At 42.3% G+C, this 22,312-nt stretch overlaps 1 protein-coding gene across 1 annotated transcript in view; it reads left to right on the top strand.

The window, feature by feature from the left end:
* The window catches only part of CLNK (cytokine dependent hematopoietic cell linker), an 86,745-nt gene extending 65,247 nt beyond the window's left edge, over positions 1-21,498 (top strand). Inside the window, exons 15-18 of the mRNA XM_006745117.2 lie at positions 3,336-3,469; positions 7,159-7,236; positions 11,409-11,564; positions 17,841-21,498. Coding sequence (XP_006745180.1) covers positions 3,336-3,469; positions 7,159-7,236; positions 11,409-11,564; positions 17,841-17,987 — 515 coding nt within the window. The 3' untranslated portion in view covers positions 17,988-21,498. The remainder of the gene's footprint in view (positions 1-3,335; positions 3,470-7,158; positions 7,237-11,408; positions 11,565-17,840) is intronic.
* Positions 21,499-22,312: the final 814 nt, after the last annotated feature.

A 22,312-nucleotide genomic window follows, 5' to 3' on the forward strand; every position in this document is an offset into this window, starting at 1 on the left:
AACACTTCATCTAAAACTAATGATGTAATGTATGGGGATTAACATAAGAATAAAAAAAAAGATATGGCTCTTATAAAATTAATTTTTAAATTGTGTGTAAGAGTAAATTAAAATTTACCAACAAATATGTATGGATACCTGCTTAAAATAAAATGCTTTTATATAACTTACAAAAGAAGAGTCTAAAACTGTGTTTCTCTTATTAACATAAGCAGTGGTGTTTTTTGAGTGATCAGTCAGGTCAAACACCATGCTAACAGCTTTATATACGGAAGAATTTTGAAATATTAGTAATTATTGATATCAATATGATTCTACAACCCATGCCTTTTTTATTAGGCTGCCCTGCCTCAAATTTTATTGACCACCTACGCAGTGTCCTCCCCACAATGTTCTTCTACTTACTCTGTGTCAATCTCTTCATTAATGTGGCCCTCTGTTCTCCAAGTAGGAGAGTCCTATTTCATGGGGTTATAAAACTAAAATGCAGTTTCATGTAAAATATATATATATATGTGTGTGTGTATATATATATTTATATATGTATATATGTGTATGTGTATACATATAAATGTGTGTGTATATATAATATATAATATATATTTAATATTGTAATATGTAATATATATATATAATTTCCAAAGATCAGCTGCCATTATTCTAGAACAAAATCAGTTAAATATTTGTAGTGGATTATATGCTCAGAATTTCATTCACTCATTAAACAAAGATCCAAAGGGCCTTCAGGGGAAAACAGCACAGCAAAGTTGCTCTGTTTGTTGTTTTGTTCTATCTAACTCATTCTCTGCATAGACTACAAATGCATATAGCTGTTCCCAAATGCTCTTTTTCAAGTCAGACTCTTGAAATATTCAAGCAAGGCACTCAGAGTTGAAATATAATAAATCAGTTGCCACAATATAATGAAAAATTCATAATCACTGAACACTGTTATGCAAACTACACGAACCAAGTGATAGACAATGCTGATAATGGTTATTTTCTTTTCTCAAGTACACTCTTACAGCTTCGATCCATGTTGAAAAGATAGCGATGGCCATTTCCGTAATAAGTCTCTATGTACCGCTCCACTATAATTTAAAATAAAGTTTTTAAAGTATTTTTGGAAATACTACAAGAGCTCTTTTAGCTTTTTGGTTAGGATTTGCCTAGTATATAGTCTCCATCCTCCCATTAGTGACCACTTTGTCATTATATTTAGGTGTCATTATACTTGCACATAACTGGAACTTTTAAACTAGTCTGCACCTAGTTTTTCAATGCTTAGCTTAAACTTTTGACATTTATTGTGATTACTAATATTTTAGATCAGTTTTTATATTACTCTGTGACTCCTATTTGCCCTACTTTTTTGGACTATTTCTTTTCCTGCCAGATAGTGGGTTCATCTCCTAACTCCCCTTTCTTTCTCTCCCTTGGAAGTTATACATTCCAATTCTATTCACCCATTCATGACCTTTAACATTTTAAATAAAAGCATGCTTGAATTTTAAGAATCTGAGGTTCATATCCTCTTCCCAAGCAATAGAAGAAACTCAGAATGCCCTAATTCTGATGGTATGGATTCTGCACTATTTGAAAATTGAGCTCCTTTACTTATAAATTTGAAAATCAGAGATGTCTTTAGCATAATTCCTATTTTTAAGGTCATAAATTGGTGGGTGAAATTAACTTACTATGATGAATGTGATTTAAACTTCAAGCAAACATTTTCCAACAAATGTTTTCGTACACGTAATTCCCTAGAACAAACATTCTTAGGCTCCACATTAAAACCCACAATCCTTGGAACCTTTAAATTAGAATGTAAAATGTTTCAGGAGTACTCTGTTCTTCTTAGTAAACTTAGAGAAGAATTCAACTTTTTTATGACAAGAAGCAGAATAAAAACATAAAACCTAAATGCTACAGTAACTAGCGTGTAAATATTTGCTATCAGTATTGTGTTTCAAAGCTAACTGTCACAAGTATCCCACTCTTTCAAAGTTCTTACTCAGCTACTAACCAGGACTATAATTTTAGTTATATTTTTAGACTGAATTAAGACTCTATAGCTTATAATTCTGGCTTTATACTAATCACCTTTCTTCCATGTTATATTATTACTGTCCAGTATTCTACTTTGATATTGTTTTCATACTCTCAAGGCTTTATGATTTTTATACAGTTAATCCTTGCTTAAAATTACTATCATATTTACAAATATCTTTGCTTAGTATTTCTCTTAACACTTCACTCCTTCCTTGTGGCCTTGATTTCATCCTTTATTAGTATTTATGAGAATGGCATGCAGTGGAAATATGCTATTTTCATTGAATATAAAGAGAAAACACCATGTCAAAACTTGACAAGTGGTAGTATCTTAAAGTTTAGGTTCCATGTGAACACTAAACGCTTTCAATGAACTTTCTGTATTCTGTTACTTTAAGTCCATTGGTCTATCTTGTTCTTTTAAAGAATCTTCTAACCAGGCATGATTTTGTAATTTCATGCATTGGTCACTTGGAATATTATTCACAGACCTGAGCAGATCTTTCCAATGTTAATACATTTTATAATATTTTTTTAATTACATTTGCAAATAACACCACCAGTCTCATCAGAAAAGTGTGTTGTTATGTAACGGTGGTAGATAAAAGTTTTTCCAAATTCTAGTTTGCACTAGAAAAATCTAATTTTATAACTGGCAACAAATACTGCCAGTTGTTTTCCATAAAGTGACAGGCTTACTTGGTTCATTTTTAATAAAATATCTGCCAACTGCCCAAGTCTGAATAGCCATAATTTATCTGTTAGTCATTCTTTTAGGTTAAAAGAAGTGATACTCCATTAAAACAAAAAGTAATTCTTTCAAGTTAAAAAAGTAGTGTGTTCTGAGTTGAGAACAGGCTTGGCTTGTTTAAGAAACTGAACAGAGTTCATTATGACCAGAACAGAGCAGACGATGTGGGATGGATGGATGGATGGATGGATAGATAGATAAAATTATTCCAGGCCTTATTGACAGAAGTAAAACATTTGGATTTTCTTTCAGGTATAAAGGAAATCATGGAAGGATTTTTACCAGGTGGAATAACAAAGTCAGAATTACTTTTTGTTAAGATTACTCCAGATGCCCTAGAGAGAAAGGGGCAAAAGCTGAAGCAAGAGAACAATCCAGAGGAGATTGCTGTCCAGAATGAGAGCACAGTAGTGTAGACCAAGAAGGTTGCCCCAGACACAGGAAGGAGTGATGAGTTCCAGCTCCTTGTTGGAGGGAGGTAATCTGAAACAGTAACAAAATCATATTTATATGTGAATTTCCTTTTCCCCAGATCATAAAGAAAGCATGCAGTTTCATCCTCCTCAGAGATGTCAGTCTCCAGCCCGCTTCAGCCCTCAGGAAAATTTGCTTCACTATAAAAACACAAGCTGGAGAAAACCTTTCCCTGCGAGGTCTGATGCAAAGGTAAAACAAATGCTTCTCTTCAGTGTCTTTCTGGATGAACTTAGCATCGACAGAGAGCTTTATTGAACAATGCTTAGAAGGAGATCATCATGATTGGCTTTGTTTTTTCCCCTCCTGGCTATATATTACTGGTTTTTAATATACTTTACAGTGTTTTGCTACATCTTGTATAGGTCTTTTACCAGTCTTTTACCAGTCTTTAATTTGCATATTCTCAGATTCTCCAAGTGGCATTAATTAATCAAAAAAATAGAGATATCAAGGCCTGTGTTTTATATTCACTAGCTGTTCACTAATCTTTCAAGACTAACAAGGATTTATATATTGCAATTCTTTTGTCAATAAAAGATCCACCTATCACATACTCATTTCATTGGAACAGTCCAACAGCTATTTATTGAGCACTTATTATATGCCACAAAACATGCTAGAGGATATGGTCTCTGCCCCAGAAGAGATATAGAGAAGGGAGAGATGCTAATGGATAACAGATGTACTCCTGTTTGTCCTTCATCTATTTCCTCATCTCTTTCTAAAATATTCACCATCCCTATGATCTTCTTGGATCATGTTGCACTTATATTTACTATGGGGGAGGGTGGGTGTCAAAACTTCCTTTGTAGTTTCAATGCCCTTCCCTCCATTACCTTATAACATTGCTTATTAAAGTCTTTCACTATAAGGCACAGAGGAATATGCTTCTTCTGGGTCTCCATTCCATATCCTCATATGCGTGGGGTCCTGCTGTGGAGCTTGCAAAGCATTTTAAGTAGAAGCAGAGCATATAAGATATCTCTGGTCCAGTCCTATAATCCCTGCAGTATCCTAAAAGTCTTTTGCTGTCCTTATATTAATTTCTACCTTAATTCTAAAAGAGGTCACATACCCTTAAGTTAGACTTTGGGAAACTTTTGCACATACTTCTGCTATTGTTCCTTTTTGTGTACCTGGATTCCTTTCCCTCTGTCATCTTCTTCATGAGCACAGAAATCCCTGAGTTCTAACCAGGTGTCTCTCCAAAATCACGCCCCTCCCAGAGCCTGGATCCCTCACAGGCATGGGAGAAGCTTGCACTAGATCAGGAGTTCCCTGATGTCAACAATTTCAGTGCACCTTATGATCTGTGACCTACCCATGTACTATCAATAATAATGTTTACTTATTAATATTCTTTGACTCTTTTTTTTCACTTTGTACCACTGTTCGAAAGAGAAAGCCGGTATTACATGCCATAGATAGGAAGTAACCTTAAAACGAATTGCAACAATCCACTTCTGAGCATATGTGCCCCAAAGAATTGAAGGCAGGGACTCAGACAGGTATTTGTACACCCATGTTCACAGCAGCATTTCTCACAATAAGGCCAAGATGTGCAAACAATCCAAATGCTCATGCAGGGATTTTATATATATAATTTCAGTTTGGGATGATGACAAAGTGTTGGAGATGGACAGTGGTGATGGTTGCAAAACCATGAAAATGTACTCAATGTCACTGCATTATACACTTAAAATGGCTTAAATGGTAAATCTTATGTTGTGTCTATTTTACCACATTTTTAAGTTGCTTAAGCTCAAACAAAACAAGGCCATTAAACTGTAGCAAGATCCCACCATTCACTAATGGCTTTCAGCATAAGGATTGCAGGAGAGATTAAAAATGCCAGAGAGTGGGGCGCCTGGGTGGCTCAGTCGTTAAGCGTCTGCCTTCGGCTCAGGTCATGATCCCAGGGTCCTGGGATCGAGCCCCGCATCGGGCTCCCTGCTCGGCGGGAAGCCTGCTTCTCCCTCTGCCACTCCCCCTGCTTGTGTTCCCTCTCTCACTGTGTCTCTCTCTTCAAATAAAAAAAAAAAAATGCCAGAGAGTTATGAGGAACATACTAGAACAAAAATGAAACATTCCTCTTGAATTATTCAAAGGGCTAGACAGAGAACTGAAAGGGAGCTATTTCTCCCCCAAGCAATTCAGAGTTATTTAATGCTGTATCTGAGTGCCACCTAAACTCACCTGCCGGCACTCATGACCACACCTGGAGAAACACAGGACTATAAAATCTCTAAGCGTCTTCCAGTTTGAACAAGTAAATAAAGTCAGAATAGCTGAAATGCACCATGACTGAGCCCGGCCAAGCCCCTAGACTATCTGAGAGACCCTCCAGAAGCAGCAGATCACTCTGAGCTCTGAGAGCTCCCACTTCTGAGGGGGATGGGGCTCTAAGGCCCCTTTGTTTCTGGAGCCTGTTCCATGGCTTTGCAGGAATAGAGCAGAGCTGGTCCTGTCTCTGGACCTTCCCAAGGGGTTATGGACTAGGTAGAGGAATTTATTCCAAAGGGGGTGTTAAATAAGAGATGACTCTGATCCCCAACTGGATGGAAGATAGTAGCAGAGCCAGGCGGAAGGAAAGGGTGAAGTGTGAGGGGGTTTCTAGGCAGCAGGGCTAGCTCATGCCAAGCCCTGAAGCTATGCATGTCCAGAGAACAGCAAGCACATCTGGCTGGCCGGACCCACGTCCTCAGACTGCAGCCAGTGAGGTTGCAGACTTAGGCTGGCGCTAGCTCATGCCTCTCCCAATGGCACTCACATATGCTTGGTGGTGTACCCACTGCTAGAAGGATCAGGTATGTGCTGGGAAGACCAGAGACTCAGATGGAGAGAACAAAGACCTGCTGTCCCATACCTAGCTCTTGCCAGTCACGTGACAGATGCTGACTCCCTGAGCCTGCACTGTCCTGACATGCCAACCTCACAGGATTATTATGGGGGTGGACTGGATAATGAATGAAGAATGGCCTTGGAGAGGTTGGACTCACGTAAGGGATTGTTTAATGTTATCATCCTTGGAATCGTAAAGGAACTGTAGATTCATGGTACATCTCCCTGACTGCCCTTTCTTCTGTTATGGTGGATTTTATCATCAAAATAAATCAATTGGTATAACAGGGTATCAGGGAGAAAGACAGACAGACCAGGGTTCGAATCCCAGTTCCACCACATGCGACTTCACGCAAGAGCTATAAAGATGCTCTTGATCTGCACCTCTTCCTCCCCTGCTGGTTTTGCAAGGACTAGGGCCACACTGGCTTCACAAACAATACACCTCCCACCTTAGCTTCAGCGGGTGCAGATTCAGAAAGCACTGGTAGATAGAAGGTTTATTACCCATTTTGAGCGTGGTGCCAAAGGGCCTTTCTCAACAGATGGGAGTGAAATTTCTGGTTACTTTCAATGACAGATGGACTCTGTCATGCCAGTTTCCTATAATCCCTAAGCTGCAGTTGCTTTTCCTGTGTCCATTTCCAGATCCAGGGATGGAATTTTTATACTGCGTATTTGCTATAAATCAAACTGTGGTGTGACCCCTAGTAGAACAAAAGCACACTTTCGTTAATTAATTGATTAAAGTTAGTACTTCTTGGGGCGCCTGGGTGGCTCAGTTGGTTAAGCGACTGCCTTCGGCTCAGGTCATGATCCTGGAGTCCCGGGATCGAGTCCCGCATCAGGCTCCCTGCTCAGCAGGGAGTCTGCTTCTCCCTCTGACCCTCCTCCCTCTCATGCTCTCTGTATCTCATTCTCTCTGTCTCAAATAAATAAATAAAATCTTTTTAAAAAATAAATAAATAAATAAATAAATAAATAAAGTTAGTACTTCTTTTTGACCCTAAAATATTCATCACTTACCTGCACCACAGGATGTTCAGCAGAATGACTGGTACATCGGAGAACACAGCCGCAAGGCAGTAGAAGAGGCATTAAGGAAGGAGAACAAGGTAACGCCTTCTAGAGGGCCCATCTCACCCTGTCTGCAGCCGTCTTACGGTTTTCTGCCCGTAGGTCCCCCGGCACGTACCAAGCAGTGTGCTTTGACACACCAGCCTGTATCTCTCAGTGCTCAGGAGGTAGTCATTAAAAGGGGGACTTGGTTGTGTCACTATGGATCATGTGACTTGCTCTTTCCAAAATATCTTTAAGGAGGGCATGTGTCGTGATGAGCACTGGGTATTATATGCAACTGATGAATTACTGAACCCTACATCTGAAACTAATGATGGTTAATTGAATTTAAAAAATATCTTTAAGTTTAGGTTTCTTTATTGATTAAATGAAAACAGTAAAATCAACCCTAAGGAACTATTTTGGAGATCAGATGTGGAAGCTGAGGTCTGAATGGAGGTCACCATGGAAGATGCCTTCCTTCTGCTTTCTTCCAAGGTCATCTCATTACTAAAGGTCTGCCCACAGTACAGGCAGGTCTTCATGTCTCCTGTCTTCAGGAAAGGTGCAGGGATCATGAATGCTGTCATAGTCAGGGTATGATAGGTTTCTGTAGTAACTACCCCAAGATCTCAGTTGCTTAGCATAGCAAAACTTTCTTGCTTGAGCTCCATGGGCTAGAAAGGTTTGGGTGCTGGTGGAGACCGCGTCTCCGTGTGTGCTCACCTCCAGTCACACACTGGCTCTTACCACATGCTCTCAAAAGTAACACTCATCTCTGCTCACACTTCATTGGCCAAAGTGATTCACATGGCCAGGCCTAACTCCCAAGGGGGTGGGGAAGGACAAACCTACCATATGACCAAAAGGAGAAAAGAAGTGAAATACTTGGGATCAGATCAAATGACTACTAGAACCACCATAACAAATAGCAAATAGTTATTAAATAACTATTCTACTATGAGCAGAGAGCTCTACTAGGCTGTGAGAAATCCCTCAGAAGTGATAGAAAGGTTCTCAAGACTGTTGGGGCATCAAAACCGCTCCTCAACTAACCAGTGCAATGTTTATTGTTGAATGAAGAGATACAAAAATGGATGAGTGAGTTAATTAGTAAATGGGTGGATAAATGGTAGGTCCCCAATAAATTTTAATAAAATGTAGCTCTCAGAATTGATATTGTGAAATTAAATAAGATAAATTATATGTAAGTTTCTAGGGTAAATTGAATAATGCCCCCTGACAAGAAACCCATATCCTAATCCCCAGACCTTGTAAATATACCACCTTACTTGGAAAAAGGGCTTTGCATATGTGATTAAATTAAGAATCTTGAGATGGGGACAGTATCTTGTATTATCTGAGTGGATTCAATGTAATCACAAGAATCCTTATAAGAGGAAGGCAGGAATGTCAGTCAGACATGGGGGCCATAAGTCAAGGACTGCTGGCGGCCTCTAGAAGACAAAAAAGGCAAGGAAATGCATTCTTCCCAAGGGCCTCCAGAAGGAACCCAGCCCTGTGACCGCTTGATTTTAGCCCAGTCAAACCCATATCAGAACTCAGTCTCCAGAACCACAGGAGAATAAATCTGCATTTTAGTCCACGAAATTCATGGTGGTTTGTTCCAGCAGCAGTAGGAAATTAATACAGTTGCTAACAAAGTATCTTGAACATATTAGAAGTCAATGGAACGATCTCATTCTCTAGATGAGGAACCTGAGGCTAAATCAAGGTCTAGGTCATCAAGAGGAAAAAGTGGAAAAAGTGGCAGAACGTATATTCAAGATCAGGGCTCTTTTTACAAAACCACAACTGCCTCTAGTAGCCATCACAGTTCTTTACATTCCAGCGGGGAGCCGTAGGTGGGTAGCTGATGCCTTGCCGACAGGACCTTTCCTGCCCCCTCCCCAGGGAATCCCACCCGAGCTGACCTCTCCGCGTAGATGGGGGAGCACGGAACCAGCTCCAACCTTGCCTCCTACTCCTGGTTAATCAGTAGCCAATGAGCCACGGCACTCTCTGAGCCCGTTTGCTAACACAGAAATTACTCTTAGCAGACCTGCTTCGCGGAGCCGCTGTGGGGATGGTGCTAGAATTCTAGAGCAATGTATATATCCCATAACGTCCTTCCAGCAACATTTTGGCACTCAGTCAAGACTCCTTTTGCCACCGCTCTCTGCGCCTGTTTCTGTCTCCTCCCACAAAAGCACTGAGAAAACAGCATCTCAGTGGCATGACTTCATCTTTTCCTATTCTGTTTGTCTCAGTTTTGTCAAAACATGTTTCCAATTAAGGAAATACAATTTCATTTAAATTGCAGGATCGCCCAGATTCGTGATGACAAACTCATTGCAGAGGTTAAGATGATAAATCCAAAAATTGGTTCCGTGTCTTGGCGTCCTCTCCCTTTCTGATCTCGGGCACTGTTCTGTGCTTGAATCTTAAGGCTTCAATTACGGCTAAATGTTTCAGGTAGAACAAGTTCCAGAAAATTCCTCAATCCCATTTTATGTACTCAGAGGCTGATATATTTAAAGGGCAAGAACTTGGGCTTGACTTTTAGGTAATCTACTAACTAGCTGTGTTGCGTTAGTGGATTCACTTAAGCAATCAGACCCTACTTCCCTTACCTGTAAAATGGGGATAAAATAATTTCTCAAATTTTATGTAAACATCACATGAAATAATGTGTGTAAAATGCTTAGCATCTTTTTTTAAAGATTGTATTTATTTGAGATAGAGAGCACAAGCAGGAGGGAGGGAAGGGGGGGAAGCAGACTCCCCATTCAGCAGGGAGCCTAATGAGGGGTTCGATCCCAGGACCCTGAGATCATGACCTGAGCCAAAGGCAAACACTTAACCAAGTGAGCCACCCAGGTGCCTCTAAAATGCTTAGCGTCTTGAGAGCACGTCTCAATAAACCTTAGCTACCAGAATTACCACGTCACTACAGTTTCTTAGTCTTATTTATAAACTTAATATATTTATAGTATTATTGTATTATAACCATTATTATCTATATCTATAACTGTAAATATTAGTTATGCATAATAGTTATATAGATATATAGATATAAAATATAGTCTATATGGAGATAATTATATGTAACAATTAATTATAAATTATTATATATAATATCGATCTATAAAAAATAGTAAGTCCTGCACACATCTAATTAGATCTATTCTAATAGATCATTTATAACCATCTATGCAAGAATCTATGCAATTACAGTTACAGATTTTACAGTGTTTTTCATCATATAAAAGACACAATGTAGCCACACAACCATCCTTGCAGGTGTGTTTCTATTTAGGAGAATCCAGGAGTATCGCTCCATTTCCTGGCCGTTTATGACCAGACCTCCAGCGAGCTATTCCCCAGGGTGGGCCTGATGCCTGCAGTCGGCCTCTTCACAGCCCTCAAGCCATCTCACACTGTTGAAACCCTCCATCTCCTCCCTTGGCTCCCGTCACACTGACGCTTCTGGGTTTCCTTCCTAATCCCTCTTCTGTCTCCTCCTTCTTCCCCTGCACCTGCCTTCCCCTCACCGGAGGCTATGTGAGCCCCTCCCCCGCATGTCTGCTCATGCTGCTATCAATGACTGAAGCCCCATGTTTTTTGGGGGGACCCTAGCCCTATATTAACATCTCCCCACTCAGAGTCTCCGTGTATTGTGCTAAAAGCCTCTCCTGCTAAAGCCTGCAGTGGCTCCCACTGTCTCTAGAATAACACCCGAGCACCAGGCAGAACAAGATATATGGGAACATGGGCAGGTGAAGGTAGCACCCCCAGGAGGGGAGGTGGAGGGCTACTCCCCGCAGATGAGGTGGCCTGTGTGAAACCTGAGAGCCCAGAAGCAAGACGGTGGGAAACAGTGGCTTGGCTGGAGACAGGAGGGAAACAAAACCCCAAGACAGGCTGGAGCATTTATCCACGAACATCATGCTGTGGTTGTAGGCATGACATTGAGGCCAGTGGGGGATGGTGGAAGATTTGGAAGAAGGGGGTGTCCTGATCTGACTGGTACACGCTTCAGAAATTAACGAGGGCCCTTACAAATGCTGACCCTCAAATACTCACTGAATTAAACTGCACACAGAACTGGTGTGCCGAAGAGCAAGCCATGTGGGAACGTGGCACACACAAGTGTCACTGCGACCCACGTCGGCAGGGTTGGGATGCTGGTATGCCTGAGAGATGACCATCCTCCCTTCTGCTTCAGGACGGCACTTTCTTGGTCCGAGACTGTTCCACGAAATCCAGGGCAGAACCCTACGTGCTGGTGGTGTTTTATGGGAACAAAGTCTACAATGTGAAAATCCGTTTCCTGGAGAAGAATCAGCAGTTTGCCCTGGGGACAGGACTGAGGGGAGATGAGGTGGGTATAACCTGACAGCTTCCCTTTTCCAGACCAAAGACAACAAGGGGAGATGTTGCGGGGGCGGAGGGGAATGCTGGCCGAGATATCTGTCATACCCCCATGACTGCTGGGGGAGGAGAAAAGAGCGCCGCCCTGGAGGCGGAGACTAATTCCCTTCCAGCCCCTTCTACAAGCATCCCTGCCCACCTCACGCTTCAGCTCATGAGCCCCAGCCAATCCTGACCATTCCGTGCACCCTCCACGCGGCTCTGCCCATTAAAAGAAAGTCATTCTGCGGGACACATCGAAGTTCTGCCTCCCAGGAGGTCTCCCCTGAAGCCCCAGTTAGTGTTAACACCACATTCCTTCCCTGCCCCCACGCCAGACTCCCACGGCAGGCATTCCTCACCACACCTGCTGGCATTAGGAACCCTTAGGTTTGTGTCTCCAAATTGAATGTGAGCTCAAGCACAGCATTCAGTGCCATGTTGAGCATGCCCATCCTCAGTACAGACCTGCTGATAGGCAGCTAGGTGAGAGAATCCATCAATTAAGGCATTCATGAACTGCATAAAGACAAAGGAGGAAGGGGACTGATTTTCACTGAATGTGCTTATGGTAGGCCTGGTCTCTCTGCATCACCTCACATGAACCCTCAATGACTCCTTCACATAACAACTGCTCCAACCTTAGATATAGGGAAACTGAGGCTCAGAAAGTTATGTAAATGGCTAGAGACACACGAGTAGAAAGTGAGAGCGTGAGGAGAAGCTACTCCTTCAACTCTTCTTGAAAGGAAAGTAGGAAGGGGGTTGGAAGGGAAGGGTAGGGGTCAAGTTCTGCATCACCATTTACTAAGTATGTGAGCTCGGGTCAGTCACTTAACATCTCTGGGCTTTAATTTCTTCAAATGTAATGTTCTTTTCTTGTCTGGACTTCTCTAATTCAGTAATTCTCATTTAGCATCTCCAGACCTCAATGTTCTTCAGTAGAGATTACAATGAAGAACATGGCCAGGGCTGCCAAAGCGCATCGGGTACGTGCGTATGTGAGAATCCCGACAGCTGCTGCGTGGAGACTCCAGCTTAAACCCAGTGTCTGACCCCGAGCACTTTCGGAGAATCGCTCATGGCTGGAGAGGTGTGGTCGGCACCGGCCTTTGCGAGAGCCTGGGAAAGTCTGGGCATAGATGAGAGCATGAGTGGATAGATAGATTAATACATAAATCTGCTTAATGCAGCCATACCAAGAGAGGATGATAGCAAAGCTAGAGGGAAGTAGCCAATTTTCCTTTTTGTGATGAGGATTAGTGACGTAACAAACATAATGCACTCCGAGCCAGCCTGAGACTTAGCAAGCCCATGTTAAATATGAGTTATTATATTTTCATTCTTATTCCCAAGTCACTGTAATAACGGGTACAGTTCCATCTCAGTCCCCCTCTATCCTTTCTAGCTTCTTCCAGCTCATGTCCTTAAAAAAAGCCGTATATGATTTCTAAATGCTCAGGATACACAGCAAGTGGAAATCATGCACCCTGACACACGGAGCTTCTGCAAAATGCTGTGTCATTTGCTCCCTTACCTGGACCTCAAAAAACCTCAGGGAAGGATGCATTACTGAGCCCCTTTTACCAGCAAGGACACAGCCCTAAAGAGGTCACAGCTTTTCCCCCCTGCATGCCACACTTTGGTCTTCTCATAAAAGAGGAGACAGCGACTCTTACTCTGCGATGACATCCCAATAGCGTTTAATCAGATTGTCAGCCAGTTCCCCGCCTCAGGAGGGAAGCTCTTACCATCTGTGACAGCCCAGATTAGACCATCAGCTTCCAGGTGAGCTGCTCTAATTATCGTCACCAAGGACCCCTTAAGGATTCAAATGCCTATTTTAAGAAAACCCTTTCTGGATATTCCGGAGTTTTCTCCTCCCATGCTTTATCCCCCCCCCAAGCAAGTCTCCTTTTTCCTATTTAACACCTGCATGTTTGCTGTGCACAGGACCTATCCTGCACAGTTAACAATTACTAATTAACTTGATCGATTTCATCCTTCCTAGCAACCCTGCAGCATCGGCGTCACCAACATTTCCAACTAACAGTGACACTGAGACACAAATGTTAGGTAACAGGACCCCAGTAACATCAGGTACAGAGCAAGGCTGGGCTTCATTTTTCATTCTGCAAAAATACTCATATGGTCTCGGATAACATCGTGACCAAATGCAAATAATCGCCAGCCTGCTTGAAAACCATCCAGAATGGGGGTGAAAGAGAGTTAACACTTTCGTGAAGCTTACTATGCACCAGGCACTGGGTGAGAAATTACACTTTACATCTGTATATTTTCCTGCCTTACGCGCCAGGCGCTGGTGCGCGGGTGGGACAGTGTAGCTTGCTCTCAGCTCCCTCCCGCCCCTCACCAGGCATGCGAGCACCTGCTTGGCTAGGGAAGATGCTCCCAGCTTTACAAAAGGGAGAGAGAATTTGATACAGTAAGGCTCTGCTGAGTGCAAGCCAGCACCAGCTACTTCATCTGGGGCTTAAATAAAGAAATAGCATCTTAGTTTGACCCTGCAGGAGAAAGGTAATGAGACACAGAGCTGTCAAGGATGATTTTGATTTTGTGGGGCTTTTTGGCTGCCTTGCAAACTTGAGAATTTAACCACACATCCAACGCAGAGACACCTATCAGATGAGGTGATGTAAATACAGTCATAGAGGCTCAGACACACAGAGGCAGGTGCTTAGTGAGGATGGGTTTCCACCGGAAATGATTCCCGAGAGCCTCTGCACTGAGTTTGTGCACCCAGGCACAAGTGAGGGGCAGCTACTCCAGGACATGGGGGTGGCAGGGGATGCCTGGATGAGGCCCCCGGAAGGCGAGCACGCCAACACCTCCCCAAGCACAGAAGGCGAGCAAACCCACCCACGTCTGCCAAGAATAAGCCTGGGAAGGTCCGTTTTGCTGCGTTTTTAGGTATTTGGGTCATCCTTTTAGCCACGTGGCTAGAAACTCATGTCTGAATTCAGATTTAGGAAAGACCCAGTGTCCTCATTCCCTGGGGCCTATAACAAAGCACCACAAACTCGGTGGCTTCAAACATCAGAAATGTCTTTGGCCAAGTTATTGGTCAAGCATTCATTTTATGCCTACACGATGTTAGACTTCATGCTCCATTCTGAGGACACAGAGTCCCTGCCGTCCAGGGACTACCCTGCTCATCTGTGCCTATGGATGCATGCACCTAAGCAGGGGTGAGACTGGAAATATTTAGCAGCTGCTAGAACACCAGCCCTGGCACGAGAAGCACCTGCCATTAGTAACCCGCAGAGATTCACCTGCTGCCAGGCATTAACCTGCGTCCGAGTTCAGAAACCACATGTGTCAACGTTTCTGTGAAAGCTCATAGAAAGGAGCAATTTCCATCATCAGACCTTTCCTTGTCCTGCAAATGGTTATGATAAGTGACTGAAAATTATGATAAACATTTACTTGATAAACATTAAAGACTAGTAAGCAGAGACAAACAATGAACCCACGAGCTCACAGCTTCTCATTTCCCCTGCCCGCTTCTCTCTTTTCTTCTTTCACTCCTATGCATGCACCCAAACAGATTTCTTTACCCTTCTGGCAAGTAAGTCATTGCCTACCATTGGTATGTAGGGCGAACACAAAAGGTTTAAAGAAATTTTAAGATCTAATATTCGGATGACATTCGCTGCCCTCCTGGAAAAATCATTTAATATGAAAATAAGAGCTTCATTATAATATTTTTTTAAAAGTCTCTTTAGGGTAATTATTTATCATTTGTGGGCCTATCACTAGAAGGGCATAATCAGAAATGACAGTAATGATTTATCGCTCCTGCCTCGCTTGCTTCCTACCACTTATTAAGATTACAATTTCCTGTAAAATGGCATCCACAGAGTAGGTTATTAAAACAGTTAATATTGAACCCATTATTTCAAGACCATCCTGAAGATAACAGGAATGAGAAGAGGAACCAAGCATTTTCCTTCTGAAGGTGAAGATCACCGAAGAGGCTTTCCTCTGTGCCACATGGGTTAGCCAATTTTGCAGAAGAGTTCCACGTGAGAAGTTTCTTTTCATTACTTTTAGTTTTGTCAAATATCGAAAAAGAGAAAGAAAACTCTGTTCCTAGTTTATAACTGGAAATGAAATACAAAAAAAAAAAAAAAAAGCCTTCCTGAAGGTGTACAGTGATCATCTATAAACTTCTCCAGTGATTTCATTGCTCTTTGTTCTTGGCAAAGCCAAAAGGGATGAGGTCATGGTAATGAGACATTTATTTATTGAGCACTCATTGTATAACAAGCTGTCTTCTAAATGCTGAATATGTGTCAATTCAATTAATCCTCACAAGGGCCCTCAGAGGTGGGTCCTGATATTACTTAGCATCATGTTCATAAATAGAGAAACTGAAACAGAGAGTGTGAGAAACCTGCCCGAGGTCACACAGCTAGTGAGTGGGACAGCCTAGTTCGGAACTCAGGCACTTGGTCCCCAAAAGCCCTTCACGTACGACTTCTCTAACAAAACACTTGCTTTCCCCATGGCACAAAAGGGAAACCACCGTACCTTAGCATCAGGTAGGAACTAGTATTTATCGTATCCCTATTAGGGGTGGACAGATAGGTTATGTCCTTGAAACCAGATCTAGTAACAGGTGCAGAGGGGCAAGTCACAGATTCAAGCAGGTCTGTTTTAGTGTGAAAAGACAGAATCTGTGTCAGAAGAGCTTGGGTGGGAACGATGGGGAAGCTTGTGGACTCAGTCTTCAGGATGGGCAGGAATGGAGTGGATCCAGGGACTGGTCCATGACAGGAGATTAGTCATTCCCTGACTCTTTCCTGGAGTCTTTCCCCCAGTGTGGTGCCTCTTTGTCTTCACACCCTCCTCCAGTGGCCTCTTTGTCTTCATACCCTCCACCATGGCGGTTACAGGTCTCTAGCTTTTCAACTCAGTGCTCCCCCAAGGAAAAGGAGTTCCCTCCCAGTAGCCACATGCAGCCCCAAGGGAAGGTCCGTGGGTAGCCTGGTGATGTTCTTGAGTTCCAAGTTAATTAATTTCAGAGCACGTTATCCCTAAATGAAATTACCTCCTTGTAGAGGAAGTTATTTTCCGTCTGTCCCAACCAGAATGTAATCTGCACGAGGACAGGCACCATGACAATTCCATTCCCTGTTGGATATTCTGAAGGCCTGCAAATACGTCTGTGCTGGGACACACTGGGCAGAGGGAGGAATCACACTAGAGCAGCATCAAAGGCTTCCCTGCCAGGGCCCCCTCCCTTCAGGCTGTGTCCTCTCTCCTAGTCTGTTGGAACCCAGGGTCACAAGCCGTAGGCACTGTAGAAGGGCAAGAGCAGAGGACTCCTGTCCAGAAAAACCAGGTTGCATTCCTGGTTGTGGCCCCCTGGCTGTGTGACCTCCAAGCAGGTCAGGCCATGTCTGTGAGCTGCAGTTTCCATAGCTCTTCCATGAAGGCCATTCCCCCTGCCCTGCTCACCTCCCAGGGCTGAGGCCGAGGAGGATCAACATTGTCTTAAGGTGTGCAAGGCAAGCTGAGTGAACTCTTCCTACTCACCCTCCAGGATTTCCTTTGAGGACACATCCAAACTCAGCTCATCAGAATCACCGTCTGGACCCTTGTGTCCTCAACACCTGCCTTTGTTCATGCTTTTAGAATCCTTAAACCCTCTTGTCCCTTTATCTAGAATCACCCAGAAGGTATAGCTCATTTTGAGTCTGCATCTTCAGCAAAGCATGTCCTGATTCCCCAAACTTGAAATAATCTCACCGTCCATTCAATCGCCACGGCCCTTCATCTGTGCATCTCCAGACACATAAAAGTAAAGATCTGCTGTCACCTCATTATTTCACAGGAAACCCAGGGAAGGAAGTGACATTGGCTAAGAACTGCCAGCACCTTGTGGCCAACTCTGTTCCTTCTGATTACCCCAGGACTCCCTGGAACACAGGGGTTTCCGGGAGGGGAGCTCACTGCAGGCCTTCCCACCAATTCACTCAGTGAAGGTCGAGCCCTGACCTGCTCACTTTTGGTCTCCCCAACCACCTTACTCTCCCATGTTAACTTAATATTTTTATCACTCATCCTTTTCAAGAGCTGGCTTTCCACTTTCTTTTTTTAAAATCGCTTTCTGACACACCTTCACAATTCAAAAAAAAAAAAAAAAAACCTTATTCTGTGCTTTAACCCACTGACACAAAAGATATTTAAATTTTCATTAACTTTCTTTTCTGTGTTTCAGAAGTTTAATTCAGTGGAAGACATCATTGAACACTACAAGTATTTCCCCATCGTACTAATTGACGGGAAAGACAAAACCGGAATCCACAGGGAGCAATGCTGCCTGACTCAGCCCCTCCCCCTTAGCAGGTGCTTCTCACCTTGGTAGTAGGGAGTTTTGTTTTCTCTGCAGTTCACTGGATCCAAGACCTCTACCCACTTTTCATTTATTTCAAAGACGATTTTTCTGTGGCTTCGAGGGATCACTTCTTTGACTTCGGAGAAAAGGAAAACATTCTATAATGGGAATTGGAAAATCGATCTCGGTTTTGAAAGTTCAAACCACAGAAGAAATATTGATAAGAAGCAAAAATAAAAGCGAGCTTTTAAAAAATATCTTCGAAAGAGAAAACCATAAATGTGGTCGCCATGCTTCCAGGTGAGAAACACAGGTGAGGAGAAGCTTTGCTTACATGTTTGCAGCTAGCACGACACAAGTCTACGTGAGACTCCCAAACCTATGCTCTTCTTAGGACCTGGTCCTGCCTTTATTTCAGAAGCGGTAGGACCTGTGAAGGTACAATGTTTTTGAGATTCCTTATGCTGAAGACGTTGGTGAATGTAAGTTCTATCTGTTTGTAATCCTGGAAACTCAACTGTAGAGAAGGAATGTAGCAGAAAAGGAGAGTGTTTGCAAATATCACCTGGAAGACAGAAATCAGAAATGCTTTTACTCCAGGGGTGAAAGGGCCACGGGCCCAGTCTCCAGGACTCCGTTTGGAGTGGCTTTAAGACAAACGGAATCAGCAGATTCGTAGTAAGGGAGTAAGCCTAAGTCTGAGTGAAAGTAACTTTTTTTTTTTTAATTACAATTATGGACTTCCCTTCAAAGGAAGAGAAGTGTCCTCAGATTAGTGCTACTTTGAAGGAACATGGCATGCCTCCTGATACTGTCCCCTCCTAAAGCTAAGAGGATATTATTTTATTACTATTCTACAATACAAATGAGGAATAAGAGGTTCAAAGAGGTTACTGGTCTCACTCAATGTAAGATGGGAGCCCCCATCTTTACGCATTTTGCCTGGCTCTGTCCAAGCACACCTTCCCAGGTACATTTCCCTGTGGAATTTTACCATCAGGTTGAAAAGCTGAATTAAAGAGAGAGACACCATTTGAAAATAGATTTACCCGCTCTGAAATATATAAATAAATAAACTCTTTAGTGGAGTAAGTTTAAAAAAGAGAGAGTGAGTTCTGGTTGAAATCAATCTACAAAATGACTTCAAATGTTAACAAAGCCTATTCATGAAATTTATGGAATATTTACGCAAGAGTAGCTTTAAGGCAGAAGTAAAATCAAAATAGAATTAGAAGGGAAGAGATGACTATGGGAACCTTGCTCAGGATTATCTCATCTAAAATAGCAGCCAAGGAGTGCTCTGAGAGGAGCTCTGAGAGTCTACCTACCAACCGGACAACCGTCCAGGCTCAGCTTTCCCAAGGTCCGTGGGAAATTATGCCTCTAAGTCAGGTCAGGAGCCTTTGATGAAGAAGCTCTTTGTCAGTGAGAGCTCCAGATACCCCACTGAGCCTCCCTTCCAGTGCACCTGCATGAGCCAACATAGGGACCAAGAGGCGAGCGTGTCTAAACTGCGGCTTGGCTACTAAGGGGTGTACTGCTCAGAGCTGAAGGCAGTGTGGTTGCTGGTCACTCTCAGCTGGACTTGGGCAGACCCAGGCCGGCGTGGAAAAAGACTGCAGAGGCCGCAGCTCTAGGGAAGGAAGAATCTGAGCCTCCCTCTACAAAGCTATTGGGAGATGCCTGGGACCTCTGATTCACTTGTTCACGCTATTCAACACCGTGTGCTCAAGAAATGTCTGAGTCTCCTCAAGCACTAGCGTTGTTAAAACGATGAGCATCAGCTGGTGGCTAGCATTTCTGAGGCTTGTTTTTCAAAATGTTTTATTCACAAATACCCGATATGATGGGAAGAGGAAAAGGAGGCAGAAATCAACCATCTTAAAATAAAAAGCCCACCATGCTTATCCATAATGAAAATCTCTGGAAAGAAAGATACAATTCAAAATATTGACGGGGTTGTTTTTTAGACGATTAGGGTTTGAGGGACCATGTTAGCTGGGTCTTCTGGAACTCAGATGCCAAGACAGGAGTTAGAAGTGCAAACATTTGTTATAGGTAATGCCTGAGAAAGATAAGGGGTGAAGGGAAGCAATAAGACTAGGCAGGGAGAGCCTTCGGGCTGTGACATGGTTCCCTATGAGAGGAGAGAGAGAGAGGAGGGAGATGGGGGTAAGAAAACCATCCAGCTGAGACGCAGCTCTGGGAGAGTCCTGGCCAGCTCGCTGGTACGATCCAGAGCAAAGATTGCTCATAGAGAATAGAGTCCCATGTGAGGCAGAAATGACTAGGTCTTCGTACACACAACACCATGTAAGTCATTCCCAGAGGCCTCCCAGGGAAAACACAACCTTCAGATGCTGGGGGAGATCCAGAAGCTGCTGCAGAGGAAGGCTGTCAGATAACCCACTCATCAGCAAGTTCCTCTTTCAAGGGAGAGCCAAGTGGCCCACCACCATGCCTGCCACGGAGACTCTTGTTTTCAGTGTTGATTGTAATAAGGACATACTGCTTACAAATATCACTGAAGAATAAGGATATACATATACATAACTGTACTTGATTGTACAATTGTACAATATATATACATATACATAACTGTACTTGATTCTCACAACAGTTCTGTAAAAAGGCAGGACAGGTCTTCTGAACCCATTGTATGATTGAGGACACTGTGTCTCCTTGGCCCAAATCTTATGGTGACATGGTCATGGCTGAACCAACGTCTGCAGACACCATTCTATTCAGTGTCTAGTTGCTTATTGGATCTGTAATTGAAAAAGTTCAGTGATTTGGGTTTGGCTTGCCCAAATTCCAAAGGGGCTTAATCCCTCTTCAACTAGTATTTCATTTTCACTGTAAAAATGTCACTTGGTCCCTAGCTGCCAGAATAGTGAAATCTTAGCTTTATCTGATTATAGCATCTATGCATTCGAGACATTTCTTGTTGACTAAATAACTATCATTCTGGATCAATTTATATCTTCCTCATCTTTAATAATACCTTGCTATGAGCACTTGCTTCTGTATGCATATGCATTCATTGCTAGGCACTCTTGAGAATGCTGGAATTACAGTGATAAATTAAGTGGGAGAAACAGACAATGAAAAAGTACCCAATAAATAAGATAATCTCTTTTATCACTGAGTGCTTGTCAGTGAGGTCAATATTAGACATTTTGATGAAGCTTATTTGAGATGGTTTTTAAAAGCTCTGTACCAGAAAATTTTAAATTTTTCCAAATTTACCTAATGGAAAATTCCCTCACTTGGGTATATGTGTGGGGGAGAGGATGTGGGTGCGTGGGGGTGTTTGACACAATGTAGCTGAAATCAGTTAAATTTTCTGTGCTAATGACCAGAGAGGAACCAAATTTTATCCCATTATCAAATTTAGCCCATTGCCATGTGTATGTACACATAAACACATTTTTTTAAGATGGTCTGTATCACAGAAGACTAGCATATTTGTGCATCCATTTTTTGTATACTAATATTTGTTCTAACTAACATTCACTTTCTTTTGAACATTCATGATTTATAGCTGGGCTAAAAAAAATGAAATAAAATATGTAATTGAATGTCATAATATCTCTGTAACTGAGTATTAAAGAAAGGAATTCAAAATATAGTTTAATTTTGTTCATTTCATGCCCTATTAGCCTTAAAGTCCTTCTGAAATCATAGTTAGGATAAACTTATGATAAAATGTCTGGAAAAATTTTTGACATATGAGCATTAGCCCATGCTAGATTTGGGGAATAAAGATGAAAAGACCTAATCCTTGTGATTGAGAGTTAAGCTTCTGGCAAGCAAGATACGCATGCAATTAAAATCATGCAACACAGAATAATGAATCTTGGATCACTACATCAAAAACTAATGATGTATTGTATGGTAACTAACATAACATAATTAAATTAAATTAAATTAAAAAAAGAAGAAAAAAGAAACACGAATTATAAAGGGAAAGAAAGACTGAAAGATTCATTACACCAAAGTTTAAAATGTTTCCAAAAGTTAGATGAAGTCCAAAGGCATTTAAACAACTTCATAGAAGTATGAGCAAAGAATATAAACAAGCAATTCACACACAAAAAGAAACCTCTTAGCCCTGCAAGGTGTCCAGCCCTGCTCTCATAACTGGACAATGATGGAACTGACATAGGATGTCAAGAGCCACTGTCATGGAATGGAGTTATCCTCAAAGACAAACGACATGGAGCCTAATGGAGCAGAGCAGGAGATGGAAACGTGGCTCCTCTGGTCCCCATCCCCACAGCTGGACAATGGACCCACATGAGGGAGATCTTAGTGAGAATGTTTAAAGAGAGACCAGAGGCTTAAAGAGTAGG

The sequence above is a fragment of the Leptonychotes weddellii genome, chromosome 2 (genome assembly GCF_054177405.1).
Source record: "Leptonychotes weddellii isolate Sample4059 chromosome 2, ASM5417740v2, whole genome shotgun sequence".
Lineage (NCBI taxonomy): Eukaryota > Metazoa > Chordata > Mammalia > Carnivora > Phocidae > Leptonychotes > Leptonychotes weddellii.